The sequence below is a fragment of the Leptodactylus fuscus genome, chromosome 1 (genome assembly GCF_031893055.1).
Source record: "Leptodactylus fuscus isolate aLepFus1 chromosome 1, aLepFus1.hap2, whole genome shotgun sequence".
Lineage (NCBI taxonomy): Eukaryota > Metazoa > Chordata > Amphibia > Anura > Leptodactylidae > Leptodactylus > Leptodactylus fuscus.
In genome coordinates this window covers 149,374,537-149,390,530 of record NC_134265.1, presented here as the reverse complement: position 1 = coordinate 149,390,530, position 15,994 = coordinate 149,374,537, and the positions used below count along the sequence as shown (strand labels likewise).

Sequence of the window (15,994 nt, the reverse complement as noted above, 5' to 3'; positions counted from 1 at the left end):
CCCCATTGTATTATATACATTCAGACAATTCTTTGATTAAATTCTGTCAGAGATTTTCTGACACAGGGAAAAGCGGTATTAAAATTATACTTTTTTAAAAATCCTATTTCCTATTAATGATTATTGGGGCCACCATCTTGCTTGAGCTTTTCCACTACTCTAGCAATAGAATTTATGCTTTATAGCGCACTCATGGCCATCTGCTGCAATAATCTGGAGCCGACACATTGAGCTCTAAGGGTCAATTTTGCAGGCACGCTCTGTGCAGGGATGGGAGTAGATAAACTGTCATCTATGCAATGATGGATCAGTGATGTTATCTATAGAGGTATTATCTTCTATGGTGGTCCTGTTGGTATAGTCATTGTATTGAGGTGATGGCTGCAAAGAAATACTCTGACATAATAGTTTTGTAGTCTATTATTGTTAAAAATATGTTTCACATAAAAGCTTGGCTGACAAAAAGTAGGTCATTATCTAGTGGCACACTCCTTTAGAAGACAGACTTTTTGCAGAGCTACAGTTGCTACATGAGAATAAAACGGCATCGACATTAGTAAGCAATACATGCATGTAAATGATCCAGCCTCTGTTATAGCTGCATAAACATGCGATCATTGGTCAGTGTGTGTGGGTAGGGTTTGGACCATATACAGCAGCTGTGGTGTTAGAGCATTGCTTATGCAGCATGCAATCTGATGGATTGTAGTGGTCATACATTATTAGATAATAGTGTAACACAATGTCTGCATATAGCTTCAGTTTTAGTAGTAGAAGTCAACACCGTTTAATCTATGGAGGGGTTGGGTAGAGGTATTGAGAGCCACCAGCTTCTGCCAACCCCCTTTCATACCACTGTACCAGGCCGGAGACACTAGGTAGGTACTTTACTTGTCAAGTATACATTTGCGTTATTTTCTGAATGCAGAATTATGTTCTACAGCCTACATAAAGTGTTACAAAGCTTTAGTTTAGGTGACAAACTCAACTTTCAATAGACTATGATATTGGCCAGAGGTTGCTTGGACAGAGTTAGGCCAGTTACTGACAACCGTGGCCGTGTTCAGTGTACTCTCTGTGTTTTTCAGGGATAGTATACTGACTAGAGATGAGCGAACACTGTTCGGATCAGCCGTTCCGAACAGCACGCTCCCATAGAAATGAATGGAAGAACCTGGCACGGCGACCGGCCGCTGGCAAAGTGTACGTGCCAGGTGCTTCCATTCATTTCTATGGGAGTGTACTGTTCGGACCGGCTGATTCGAACAGTGTCGCTCATCTCTAATACTGACCCATTCTTTTCCGTGGACCCATACGCACGACCATGAATTTCCTGTCTTATTTTGTAGCCCTTAGCTCCAATTCATTGAATGAAAGGAGCCGCAGAAGCATGGCCCATGCACAGGCAGCACACAGTAGACATCCCCCATGTCCTCCGTGATTTTAATTCATGGCCAGCCGGTTGCAGCACGGTCGTATACAGCCAGCCTCACTAAAAGGGATTCCTTCACTTGTATCCACCTCTATCAGTCAGGGAAAAAAGTCGGGACAAAAGGCACCTGATGCATCGGCCCATGGTTAAAGTGGAGTAACCACCCCCTTTTTATAAATTCACTCTCAGGCACCGATCAGAAGAAAAGATGTTGCCCAGACAAGACCACTCGTGTTCTTTCCAGTAGCAGTTCCTGTCCTTCAGTACAATAGTGTTCTGTTTAAGGCTCAGAACACTAGGCGATCAGATGAACATTGCACATGGCTGTAGTGAAACTAAATAATTACAGCTTCCATTCCCCACAAAACACCCTGAAACCACCAAATCTAAACCCTTAACTCACGCAAATGTATGCAAGATTTTTATTTTTTTTCTTTCTTGCGAGGAGTCCTAGTGGATGTGAACCATGTAATACAGCACAGTAAGAAACTGATCTAGGCGTCATAAAATATCAAAACAAAATCATATTTACGAGTGTTATGTGAATGGTATCAATAACTTGTGAATGGAAACCTTTTTTTGGTTGTGTTCCTCTTCAGAAGCATCAGCTGCTCTCAGTGGCAGCTCTTAAAGGCATGCTGGCAAGTGGCACTGGGTCAGTGTTTGGTCATTGCTTTGCCTGAGATCATGTTTTGACACAAAATCACTGAAGTGTGAATAAGGCCTTAGGCTAAGGCTCCACGGGCCGTAATCGCAGCGCTTTAAGAACCGCGGCGTGAATGCACTGCGGTTCTTTCCACAGAAAATTCGCAGAGTTTTCCTCTGGGGACTTCTGCTAAAATTATATCTATGGGAAAGCCACCAGCGTTTCCGTAGATATAATTGACATGCTGCGATTTGAAAATCCGCAATGCGGTTTTTTTCCGCAAAGTGGCCATGGAATTCGCATGAATCCCATCCCCTTTGCTTGCACTGTAAAACACCACGATTTTTCCCGCAGCCTTATAGTGGTGTAATCAGTGCAGAATGGTTCGCTGCCTGCAGATTGCAGAACGGTGAAGTTTAACCCTGTGGGTAAAGGTTAGCCTTTCTCCAGCCTTCACAAATAAGTTCAAAAGGGTTGCCAAAGCAAAAATACACAGAAATTGCAGAGAAAGTGAAAAGCATAAGCTTTACAACTAGAGCCCAAACAATGAGCACTGCAAGTGCTTTAAAAGGGAGTCTGTCAGCAGAACTCAACCTGGCAGATACATGCAGCACATCCGAACCAAGTTTTCACTTGAGAGGATATATGACACAGACTTCGACAAAGGCACAGGTTCACAAGGGGAAACCACTGTTTGATTCAGGTGATCCTGACCTATTGGACTATAGAGCTGCGTTGCTATACTTTGTTCTGGTTACATACACCAGGCTACATTCAAAATGGATTTTTCTGGGACTTTGGTCATCAATATTAGATCAGTTGGGTTCATACACCCAGTATCACAAATTATCGCCTGTTGAAGCAGGGCTGGTGCTTGGTTGAGTACCACTTCCATTTCACAAGTGTTGCTACATTCATCAGTCACATGGCCTGTTTGCAGCTTAGTCCCATTCCAATTAAATGGGACTGAATCTGCCAATACTTAAAGGGGTATTCCCATGTCGCATACTCACCAGTCTTCATTGCTCTAAAATCTTCTGTCTTCCCGCTTTGTTGCGTCATTGGTTACATATGCAAAGCCAGCGGCGAGATGCCGCTGGCCCTGCGTGCACGCTCATAGATGGTGAGACCAGTCTAGCCATCACAATGCGAGTGCCGCTGCTGGCTTCATGCAGGGCAGGAGCATAGCGATGTTGCAGGCACCTGTGACGGCATCTACACTCCCCAGCATCCGCCTCTCTATTACAGCGGATGCCGGGTCTGTATTGGCGGCCCCTTCCCCCCCAAAGGGGTAGACTAACCCCCCCCCCCCCCTCCAGGCTCGCTCCCGTGCACTTAGCCCCTCCTCCCTCCGAGCAGCAGATACATCACTTGACTTATGACCAGATAAGTCAAGGGATGTGTGAAAAAAAAAAAAAAGAATAAAGTAAGATAGTGGACAAACAAAGCAGTTTTGCTGAAGCAATGTATTTAGGAAAAGTCTTACATTCACATTAACAAGCAGTACAGATAGGACCCTTGTGATGGGACAACCCCTTTAATAAAGGCGCTATATACTGTATGGCACTATCCTTAGCAAGCCGTGTCCCCAACAATACGGCTTCTTCAAACAAGTGATTAGTGGGGATGCCGAGGGTCAAACCACTACCAATCTGACACTGATGACCTATCTTCAGTATTATTCCTGAAGAATACCTTTAGGCAAGGGCCCCACATAGTGTACACACGACAGCAAAATCTGCAGCATTTTACAATCACTGCAAATCCAATCCACAGATTGCAGAAAAATATGTGCAGCAGATACGCTGAGATTTCCAAAACAGTCATGGTTTTGGGAATCACTATGACAATTACATCTACAGAAATGTTGGCGGAAACCTCTGCAGGTGTTACTGTCACTTTTTTCCACAACAGCGATTTTTTGCTGCAGCCTGCTATGTTGGGACTTAGCCTTAGGTCCTACGTTGAAGAAACGCAGTGTTTTTTGTTGCAGATTTTGCTGGGTTTTTTTATTGCCAAAGCCAGGAATGGATTGAGCCGAAGTATAAGAATTTTCCATATATAACATTCCTTTTGTAGGCCCCAAGTTGTGGAAAAGCGGCTGTTTTTTGTTGATGTTGCTGCAGCATTTCCACAACATGGGCCTTAAATGGAATGGGTCATGAATAACAGAATATATATATCTCACTTAAATTTACATATTTATGGTTAACATTTCTTTAAAATTGTTGTTTTGTAATATTTCATGTCAGGATCTACATTTGCAAAAAGAAAGATAAATCCTATAAACACAGATGCAGTTTTCACACAGATAAATTTTACTTCCCCTTTCTGTCCTGTGGAGATCATTTTCAGTTGTCTCATTATGACAAGCAAGATTACAATGAAAAGGTAGAATCTAGGGTCTCAATACACCACCTTCCCCTCTCCACAAAGCGAGTTGGAGTCAGTAGAGGTACTGAAAGATTTTTTTTTTTTTTTTTTTTTTTTTATTAAGTAGGCACATAGCATCATGTAGAGGACACCAGGCAAGTGTTATATATATACACACACACACACACACGTATAAGTTTACTGTACATGCTTGCTTAGCATAAGTAGGACCTGACCTAACAATCTACAAAATGGCACTTAACAGGGTAATTCAGGGTACCTTTGGTAAGTAAGAGATTTAATCGATATGTTACAAAAAAACTGGACTCCCACAACAAAAAGGAGTCCTAGATCAATAAATCAGTCATACTGAATTCTATTCCCAGAAAATTATATATCAATATGTTCAGCACTTTTCACTCTATAATAGGCCATCTGTAGTTTGGAAAACAAATTTAATAATGTGGTATGTTCCCTTTAAAGGTTTAAAGACATATGAAAAACATAGTAATAAAGGTAGCAGCATTGAGCAACATCAAGCAAATGAGTCCTATAGCAAATGGACACAGAAGTACTATACATATAATAAAAACCGGATAGACTGTTGTATAAAATATCAGCCAAAACAGGCACAGATATCATTGTTATAGTAGACTTCCTCACTAAACACAAACCCAAGGTCTAATTCTTCTCCTCTAGCATACATAACCCAGTCTAAACAATATTACTTCAAGAAATAATATTCGGAAGGAGAACAACATGATGAAGACAGGAACTAGGTTTAAATTTCTATATATGGTACTGTCATATACACATACAAATTATTAATACAGCATTCCTGATGAGAGTGTTCAGATAGTGCATAAAAGTGAATAAAAATAAGATTAAATACCGTATTTTTCGGACTATAAGACGCACCTAGGTTTTAGAGGAGGAAAATAGGGAGAAAAAAATTTTTGAAGCAAAAAATGGTAAAATATTTAAAGAGGACCTTTCACCATTTTTCACACAGGCAGTTCTATATACTGCCGGAAAGCTGACAATGCGCTGAATTCAACGCACTGTCGGCTTTCCCGATCTGGGCCCAGTGTGAAGAGCTTACGGTCCCGGTACCGTAGCTCTTCTATGGTCAGAAGGGCGTTTCTGACACTCAGTCAGAGACGTCCTTCTTCACAGCACAGCCAATCGCGCTGTGCTGTGAGAGCCGGGAGGAACGCCCCCTACCTCTGCTGGCAGTACTCGTCCATAGACGAGCATTATCAGGGAGGGAGGGGGGAGTTCCTCCCCGCTCCATAGTACAGCGCGATTGGCGCCGCGAGGCAGAAGGACGTCTCTGGCTAACAGTCAGAAACGCCTTTCTGACCATAGAAGAGCTACGGTACTCTTCACACTGGGCCCAGATCGGGAAAGCCGACAGTGTGCTGAATTCAGCGCACTGTCAGCTTTCCGGCAGTATATAGAACTGCCTGTGGGAAAAATGGTGAAAGGTCCTCTTTAATATATGAGAGTTGTAGTTTTGCAACAGCTGCAAGGCCACATTGACAGGTGACCCTGCAGCTGTACGGGGATGCATAGAGTGGTTTTTTTTGCGGGGCCAGAAGTACTTTTTAGTTATACCATTTTGGGGAATACCTATTGCTTAGATCACCTTGTATTGAAAAAAAAAACCCGGTGGTTTATGATATATGATTTTCTACTTTTATATATATTCTAGGGACAGGAGGTGATTTAGAACTTTTATTTATTTCATATTTTTAAAGCTTTTTTTTTTTTTTTACTATTTTATTCTCCCCCGGGGGCTTGAACCTGCGGTCACTTGATTGCAAGTCCCAAAGACGGCAATACAACTGTATTGCCGTCTATGGGACATTCTGTATATTAGTATTACAACTGTATTGCCGTCTATGGGACATTCTGTATATTAGTATTACGGCTGGTCATAGACCCAGCCGCAATACTAATATAGCAGTGACAGGCCTGGGAGCCCCATTAGGCTCCCGGCTGTCACCCGAGCTGGCCTGCAACTTCACAGGTATGGGGCCGGCGGGGACCGGCCCCGGGGGAGAAGGCGCCGCCAATACAGACCCGGCATCCGCTGTACTAGAGAGGCGGATGCCGGCGAGGGATAGACGCTGGCACAGGTGTCGTGGCCTGAGACATCGCTACGCTCCTCTGCCCTGCATGAAGCCAGCGGCGGGGGGACGGAGGAGCGGAATAGCATCACCCCTGCCGGCTTCATGCAGGGCAGAGGAGCGCAGCGATGTCTCAGCCCCGGCGTCTATCCCTTGCCGGCATCCGCCTCTCTAGTACAGCGGATGCCAGGCGCCACATTCGGACTATAAGACGCACCCTTCTTTTCCCCCAAAATTTTGGGGAAAAAAAGTGCGTCTTATAGTCCGAAAAATACGGTATATGTTTTACATACATACATAATTCAGATGTTGCATCTGAAAACTACCTCTTATTTATTCATGAATTGTTTTCCCATCTTGTAGCTTACACTGCCCAAATATAACCACATGGACATGAAACAAACCTATCACAGAAAAGACTTCAGGAACATTTGCTAGAACTGCTGCTTCTTTATTAAAAAAACAAAATGGCTGCCAACCATGGCTAAACCGAGCAGCTTGATGTGGCATCATGCTCAACGCAACCTTGCGTTCTGCATGACTGAATTGTATCTTCATATAATACCAATGCATTAATAAGCCAATAACGTTCTAAGGAAAATAAATAAAATCTACATTTCCACAAAAGGCAGCTGGACTTAGCCAAATATATTACATAATAAATCCCTGACAGCAACATGCTGCAATTTACGGTATTCCTTCAAGTCCCTGGAAGATGCTACAGGAACAGACCAACAGCCCAAGAAATACACCACACGTTACAACTATGGGAATGACATCGCTATATGTAGGAAATACGTGGAATCTTACTGCTGCCTTCTGTACAGGCTTTGTAGGGTAACTGTTGTAGAGATTCAACTTATGTTGAAAAGCACAATGTAACGCACATAACCTGCACATTGCAAAGTGCAAATTTGTCCTTATAAACCTATATAAAGCGTTTGCACGGAAGAGTATAGTCACATCTAGGCCATGATAACAGTATATTTAGATATGAAGAATAGATTGTTTGATGTCTAGAGCCAGCAGACCAGTGTAACCCAAAATATTCTATCACGTGACCGCCAGCCACAGTCAGTGACCGTTCATAATCTTCTGTGAATTGGAGAAGTAGCGTTCCTTGAGTTTTCTCTGTTCTGGTAGGTCCAGCTGCTTCTTTGCTTCGTCAATGTCACTGTGAATAGCAGCGATCAGGTCATCTGTAGGAAGGTAAGAGACATGGTTGTCACCACATGTATCACCTATAGACTGTATACACACACAGCAGTTTAGGTGCAGCTGGAACCAAAAGATTAACACTTTCATTTCAGAGGGCCCTTGGACAGAGGACAGCTGAAATGGCATAGGTTATGGGCAACTGTGTCACTATATTTTCCCACCACCTTAGATAAATCATTCCCACACTGCATCTTATGCTTTTAGGGCACATATTTAAGCTTTCAGTCACAACCCAGGAGCGGCAGCTGCCCGTTGATATGTTTGACTTCAGTGGGATTCTTGGGGCTTACGCTTTATACCTGGGCAGCAGCAAGTACTTTTTCTAGTGAATACTACAAGTAAGCAGCAAATTAGTTGGATTCCACTGTTTCAGGATCATGCAAAAACATAAAGTAAAATAAACATCGTACAGATTGACAGTCTTGTAGAAATCCTTCAGCGAACACTGGGGTCAATCTGCTACGGATCTGCTCTATCTCCTGCTAGGAAATTACTGGGGAAGGTGGTGGTGGGGGGAGAGACTTTTGCAAATGGTGAAAATCTAACAATTTGTGTGACTTAATACAGATATGGTAGAGGATCCTGCTGCAGCCAGATGTCTGACAGACACGATGCAGAGAAAAGGGTGGAAAAACTATTACATTATTAACTATTAAAAAAAAACCCAGAAAAATAAAGTCTTATTTATCAACAACAAAAACCCTAAGGAAAAACACATCTATAGCCTTCAAAACCGCATATAGAAAAATACATGTTATTTATATAGCGCCAACATATTCTGCAGCACTGTACAATTTGAAACACTTATGTGTTTTGAATTGTGTGGTTCTGAACTGAAGCAAAGTGCAAAGGGGGTAATCTAATGGGATCCTGAGGGAAATAGCTCTCAACAGCACACAATAACAAAAAGCTGCTAAAAAAATTAAAATACACGACATATGACACGTGGAGCTATACCTATTTGTATACTGTGTTGCAGTAAATAATGAGTCTATCACACCATATCAGTATGGCTCATGCAATGTTAATTTAACATTCATGACCAACACTAAAGGATAACTTAATGGTGACTGTTCCAGAAAATACAGTGAAGATTCACATTTTAAGAAGGTGTAGTAACAGAGCATGCGGCATCTTGTGACCAGTTGTTCAGGCTGAACTCCAACATGTGATGCCATATGATCCTTAATGATTCCTCCTACACAACCACGTCTCTGTCCCATGTACTTACAGCATTAGCTATTTATTAGGGAACGTTAAGATAAATGGTCAAACTTTGAAAAGCTATATCAACAAGCAGACTACAGCAAAAGCTATATACCATATTTGTAATCTACACGAGAGAGAATCCCCCCCCATAAAAGCAGAATTTAAAATAAGAGTAAATAAAACATAACCTTTAATTATTGTGTATTAAAATAAAGAAAAACCCTATGTGTATTAAAACATGGGATAGATCTGAACAGGCTCAGAATGATCCAAGCCTATTAATGTATGTATCCCATATAATCTATAGTCATCAGACTGGTCTCATATGACTAACGTCACAATTATCTATAAATATCACCTGATATAAAGGTGACGTGCATGGACAGGTGAAAGATTCTTTTCCATATAGGCAATAGCTTGACTGTGCCTATTTATATTGGCATAAATATCCCCATACACACACTTCAGCATATATGTATCTATGGGCTGAAAAATACAAACATAAGCCAGTGTTGATAATATATAGGGGAAAAGAACAGGATATAGACAATAGTGATGTATTAGCAGACATGGATAAATCAGCAGACTGAACTCACTATACTGTGTAGCAGTTTGTATACCTGTCTACAACATGTCTGCCTACAATCTCAATTCTAAAGGGGAAGATGGCATACCTAGTTGTTACTCTGCCCATGTGCGTATAGATTGTCCTCAACGCGTTTCGTTATGTTATATTCATAGCTCATCAGGAGCTATATATGTACAATACAGAGTAAAGTGCCCTTCAGTGAGAATTTAAACTAAGTTTAAATAAATCAAAAAAAAAAAAAAGTAATAGTCCCCAACCCAAAGTCCCGCTCCATTACATGCCCACACTGGCTGGATTGCAAGTGAATTGGCTCAGGTGAATAAAAATGGTGGACCGGACTCTTTTTAATTGTAGCCATCCTGATCGCCTGGTTTGTTTGGAAAACCCCTTTAAAAAATTCATAGCATATCTTTTGCCTGCTTGAATTTCAAGTCTACAACAGCAATGATTTGCTTTAAGTTGTAATGCACATAGCTGGCATAGATATAAAGTTTTGGAAGTGTAGTAAACCTATTGGACCTGCTGTAGACATATTCCCTCCCTGTTACGTCATATGCATTTTATTTATTTTTTTTGTGTGATGAGTGCCACAAAATGTCACCTTTTAGTGCAAAATTGGCTTTCCTTGGCTTACCACCAGTATGCAGCATCAATCCTTCCACTCAAAGGAAACTTGTCATCATAAGAATGCAGTACAATCTGCCAGCAGTATGTTACAGAGCAGAAGGATTAGAGCAGATTGATTTCCCTTTGTACCAATGCATTCTGTATAAAACGTAATTTTATAGGTTCTATCAGTGATTGACAGCCCTCCATGTAGGTCAGCAATATCTGTATGTACAAACACTGATAGGACGCCCCCACTACTACATGACTGTTTCCAAGAATTGAAAGGGCAAAGATACAAATGAGTGACAAGATATGCTGAATTTCTTTTTTTTTTTTTTTTTTTTGAAACACAAAACTAGATTTGCTCAGCAAATGCTGCTCTATAACATGCTGTCTACAGATATTACTGCATATTCAAGGTTACCTTTAAAATGAACTACTTGACTGCCATAGACCACCAGGGATCCTTGTGTTAACTCATTCACTGCTCTAGACCAGCGGACATGCTGAAATTAACCTTCTCACTACCCTAGACCAAATATACTTGACTACGCTTGACCACCAGGTTTACTGGCCCTTTTTTTCTGTATAACTAGTTAGTTCAAGGATGGTGTGGGTGAGGTAAGTAGCTTACCTAAAAGCTCACTAAACTTTGTTTTTTTTAATTCAGTGCGAGTAAACTAAAGTTCATACAGAGTCAACATAACATATGCAGTCCAGTCATATTAATGTGACCACCGCCTACTTTTGACATCAACGTTAAATAACCAATTGCAGAACGCACGTGTCATCAGCCATCTGGGTGCACTCATCATTGTGGAAGGCACAATGGATCAGCACAAGTATGCCTCTATCCTTGTGGACCATGTTCACCCCTACATGCGAATTGTTTTTCCTCCGGATGATGGCAGCAAGACAATGCAAATTGTCATAAAGCTCGCAGTGTACGTGCTTGGTTCGAGGAGCACCAGGATGAGTTTACCGTACTCCCTTGGCCAGCAAATTCCCCGGACTTGAACCCAATTGAGAATCTGTGGGACCACCTCGATCGGGTTGTTTGCGCCATGGATGCGCAACTGCGTAACCTAGTGCGGCTGGACACAGCACTGGAGTCGGCATGGCTCAACATCCCAGTGAAAATCACCACAACATCCCCTGTCTTCCTGCACATCTCGCAGCGGTCCGCTCTGCAAAAGGTGGTTATTCTGGATTTTGACAGGTGGGCACATTAATGTGACTGGATTGCGTATCATGGAGAGACGCATGTGAATACTATACAAATGCCAAACACGTACCTAATGAGTCAAAAGTTTTTTCTGGCCTAATGTAGCCCACAATAACGATACTAAGTATTTCTCCATAGAAGTCATTTTCAAAGTGATGAATAATATGGGTTTCCTGAGGGAAAAAAAATAAGGTTATAAAGAAGCACACCAAGTATTATGCGTTATATGGCTGAACTACTACTACTACTATTTTTTTTTACTGACTTTTTTGCTGCTATGGTGTAGCCATTATGGAATAAATATTTATAATCGAAGAGGCAAGGGCTCAACCAGGAGGGATCAGGGGGCCTCAGTTGTACTAAATGCCAATGATCGGAGAAGACTGTTTGCAGGCATTAGCGCCAGGTAATCACTGTGTAAAACAGCAGAGACCCAGTGTCATATTTAAAGAGAACCTTTCATATCCTCTAAAACGTGCCATGTTACATACTGCTGCAAAGTTGACAGTGAATTCAGATATCGGTGCTATTAGTTTCGATGCTGATATCACTGCAGTCACAGGGGCCTGCTTCACACCTTAGCTTCATCAATAGGAAGAGAAGAACGCCCTTCTTCACGATACAAGTCTATAGAAGACTACCGTCAGCTAGCGTGATGACACCGAGCTGTGAGGCTGGCACCTCTGACAGTTTTGATACAGATATAACAGCACGGATACCCCTGAATTCAGCACACTGTCAACTCTGCAGCAGTATCTAACACGGCACATCTTAGAGGACATGAAAGGTCTATTTTAAACGGTCACTTTCTCCATCTGAAGTTTTAGTATGCAACTTGCCTGGGCAAGAGGCTCCACCAGGTCGGCTTAACCCTCACAGGACAATAACTTTACTACAAGTTTAACCTCAAAGACTAACTGCAGAGAGGCTGCAATAGTGGTTTTATGCAGGAGAGGCAACTGGAGGTCATGGAAGATTAAAGGGGCTATCTAATAAATAATACAGCTGACGCTGGGTTCACACCAACGTCTGGTCTCCATTCTGAGGTTTCCGTCTTCTGCATGCAGAAGACGGAAACCTGTCAGATCGAGTCCGGCCGTGAGCGTCGGTGAGCGTTTTATGCTCTCTGCAGCGAAACAGTTTTTTTTAAACCAGACACAAAGTCCTGCATGTCCGACTGTGTTCGATTAAAAACAAACAAAAAAAAAAAACACGGTTTTGTCGCAGAGAGCACAAAACGCTCCCTGACGCTCACGGCCGGACACTTTTCAAACCCATTTATTTGAATGGGTTTGAAAAGTGACAGCCGGTTTCCGTTTCCTGCCCAGTGCCGGGCAGGAAACTGAAACCTGAAAGTGGAGACTCCGGGCGCAGATGTGAATGAGCCCTTACCATTGTATTACCTGCACTGGTTTAGCGTTACTACTGATATACCTTCGGTCCCCTGTTTATTACATGTGCTGAGGCCAGAATGGTCATTCCTCTGTCTCCTTTGCCGATACTCTGACTCTTGGATCACATGACAGACGGGAGCAAGAGTCAGAGTGTCTGCAAGGAAGACAGAGGAATGTAAGTCCTGGCCTCTCAAGCAGCCCTTCACGCAGGTAATAAATAGAGCTCTGGGGGACAAGGAGGACCTTTCACCACCTCCACCAGTTAGCATTTGTTAATAGCTACCCCACCACTGATTCCAACGCAGTAGGAGTTTTTTTCTCTAGCCTCCACTGTTCCAGAGCAACAAGTACAGTTAGTTTTGGTGCCTGATGTGCTATTTAGCCTCTGTAATATCAGAAGGGCAGTGTCAGGCAGGGGGTGTGATCCAGAACTCCAAACAGAGGAAGCCAGTGTCAGAATCACACCCCTTGTCTGCTCCTGCCTGACGGTACAGAGCCTAAGTAATATATTAGGTACCACAACTAACAGCACCGATTGCTCGGGAACAGTGGTGGCTAGAGAAAAAATTCCAACTGTGCCAGAGCTGGACTTGTCGGAGGTTAGGAAAGGTTCTCTTTAAAGAGGACCTTTCATGTCCTCATAGATGTGCAGTATCATAACACTAGAAAGCCAACAGTGTGCTGAATTCAGTGACTGTTAGCTTTCCCGGTATGTGCTCCAGTGCTGCTATCAGTGGTGTTAAATTTGGCACAGTTATCTCTCCATATCAAAAGGACGGACGTTAAAGCTCAGCAATATTGCTGAGCTGTGAGAAACGACCCTCATGACAGTATTCTCCCATGAACTTCTAGTGTCAGGGTAGGGGCATTTCTCACATCCCAGCGATGACGCTAGGCTGTAAGGTCCATCTTTCTGACAGTGGGGAGATATCGGAATCCAGCGCACTGTCAGCTTTCTAGCAGTATAGAATACCGCACATCTATGAGGACGTGAAAGGTCCTCTTTAAATTAATCTATAAATGTAGGACCATGGATCATAGATGTTTATAGTACAACTGATGCATTGTTTTGGAAGATACAACGTAGTGATCTATCACTACTTACCACAGATTTCTTTGTGTTCTTGTAGAAAGGATTCCAACCAATACTCATAACCATTTTATAGACATCCCCATTGCTGATGCTGCCCCAGCCATAGTAGATGCCAGTGGAGAGGTCCGAAGGAAGATTGTCCACAACATGTTCAGGGAAATTAGCTATAGGGGGAAAAAAAAAAGAAACCTGTGAGCGTCATACTGACAGGTAACCATCACATCACTGCCCAACAACTCTGCTGTTACTTACAAACCTGGAGGTTTTACTGAGATTGCAAAACTACACTACCAATCTGAAACTACAATCATGGACAGAAAAACTAAGAAATAGTTTTATGTAAAAAGGATGCTAAAAAACAAGAAAAGGAGGGCAAACTGATCAAAATCACTGAGGTGCTACCACGCCGTAAAAAGTATGTTGATAGAGAGGAAATACACGCTGAAAAAATTGGTTTGCAGTTATTCAATTGTCACGGGTCCACACGCGGATAAACCTCAGCATCAACAACTTCAGTAAGAAATATATACAGTACTGCAACATGGGAACCCAACTCTGCCCCATACATACCTGGCTTCAGTTCCCTGTTGGAAACAATGACAGGCTGCAGCAAGTTTTTCTATTCAGGAGAATGTCAACACAAAAATGATATATATATACACACACACACACACACACATATATACATTTTTATAATATATATATATATTTTTATTTATACTTTCTTAGAAAAGAAAGTGGCTCTAAACTAACTCAGGGACCCGATATTCTCAAAAGGTCAGACCCACAAGATTATCCTCGGAATATATCAAACATTGGAATAGCTCCCCAATCCATTATTAATCCATATACCGGCTATATGACCCCGAGTCAGTAAAGCCTTCATTGTTCCATGTTCTTCACATAGTCCACAGCGCAGTACCCATTGTACTCAATAACCAGGTAAAGGGTCAGGACGGTTCTTGATGTCCTGGCACCATTCACTACACAGCATTACACAACCCTGATGACACATGTAATGACACCATCACATAGCAGGGCTGAGCCCGGTACGGGGGTTAACGCTCCGCTCACTACATGATGGCACTTGTAGTCCCACAGCCGGCTGTCCATAGACTCACCTGTCGGGATGCCCAGATCCTTAGACCCCCGACCGAAGCCTCTGACGACCTCCCCGCTACAGTAATAGGGCAGCGCGCTCATGACGCAGCCCCTGGCCGCTCTCTTCTTCCCCGTGGTCAGTGCCGGCTCGGCTGGCGGCAGCTCTTGTCTAAAGTCCACGGGATGACCGGCCAACACGCGGAGACTGTCCGTAGAAGGCAAGGGCAGCGCCAAGGCAGCCGTCACTCCACCACCAACAGTAGAACCTGTACCGGTGAGGAGCCGGCTACTACAAGCTAGTCTGTGGGCCATCTCAAGGCTTAGCACAGGAAAGGGGTGTTTAGAAAAGGAAGGCGCTGTGAAGGAGCAGTCGACGTTGTAAGATGACTCAGGATCTCCCCGCGTCTTTCTGCAAGTGCAGTGATCTTGAGAGCCTACGTCAGCGCTGTGGAGGCGGGGCTTCCCGAGTACAGACCTTGAGCCGCTACTGTCACCGTGACTAGTGACTTACTAGGGTTTGTTCACGTGATCACTCCCTCCCGGCTGAATTCTGGGTTACGATGACGTCACATGCCGTGCTCCAATAGAACGTTTTCGAAACTGCTGAAATTTCCGTTTGATCGTATCAGTCTTAAAGGGCCAGTGTCCCGTACGACGCCGTGCTAATACAATGTTTTTATTACCCCCGAATTCTAGAGGGTTGCGTCTAGAATGGAGTTGCTCCTGGTAGGTCCTCCCTCCAGCAACTCCAATCTAGTCACCTCACTAGTGAACGGGCTAGAATGGAGTTACTGTAGGGCGGACCTACCAGGAGCAACTCCAATGTAGACAATTCACTAGTGAGGTGACTAGATTGGAGTTGCTGGAGGCAGGAACTACTAGAATCAACTCCAATGTAGACTGTTCAGTACTGAAGTGACTAGAATAGAGTTGCTAATAGGAGCTGCCGCCAGAAACTCCAATCTAGTCACCT

At 43.0% G+C, this 15,994-nt stretch overlaps 1 protein-coding gene across 1 annotated transcript; it reads right to left on the bottom strand.

Moving 5' to 3' along the window:
• Positions 1-3,429: 3,429 nt before the first annotated feature.
• On the bottom strand, positions 3,430-15,492 carry RFK (riboflavin kinase). Its single transcript, XM_075278121.1, has 4 exons — positions 15,042-15,492; positions 13,933-14,084; positions 11,504-11,606; positions 3,430-7,782 (listed from the first exon to the last, which is right to left on the bottom strand). Exons 1-4 carry the CDS (start codon positions 15,331-15,333, stop codon positions 7,658-7,660), a joined length of 672 nt encoding a protein of 223 aa, XP_075134222.1. The 5' UTR covers positions 15,334-15,492; the 3' UTR covers positions 3,430-7,657.
• Between the last annotated feature and the right edge of the window lie 502 nt (positions 15,493-15,994).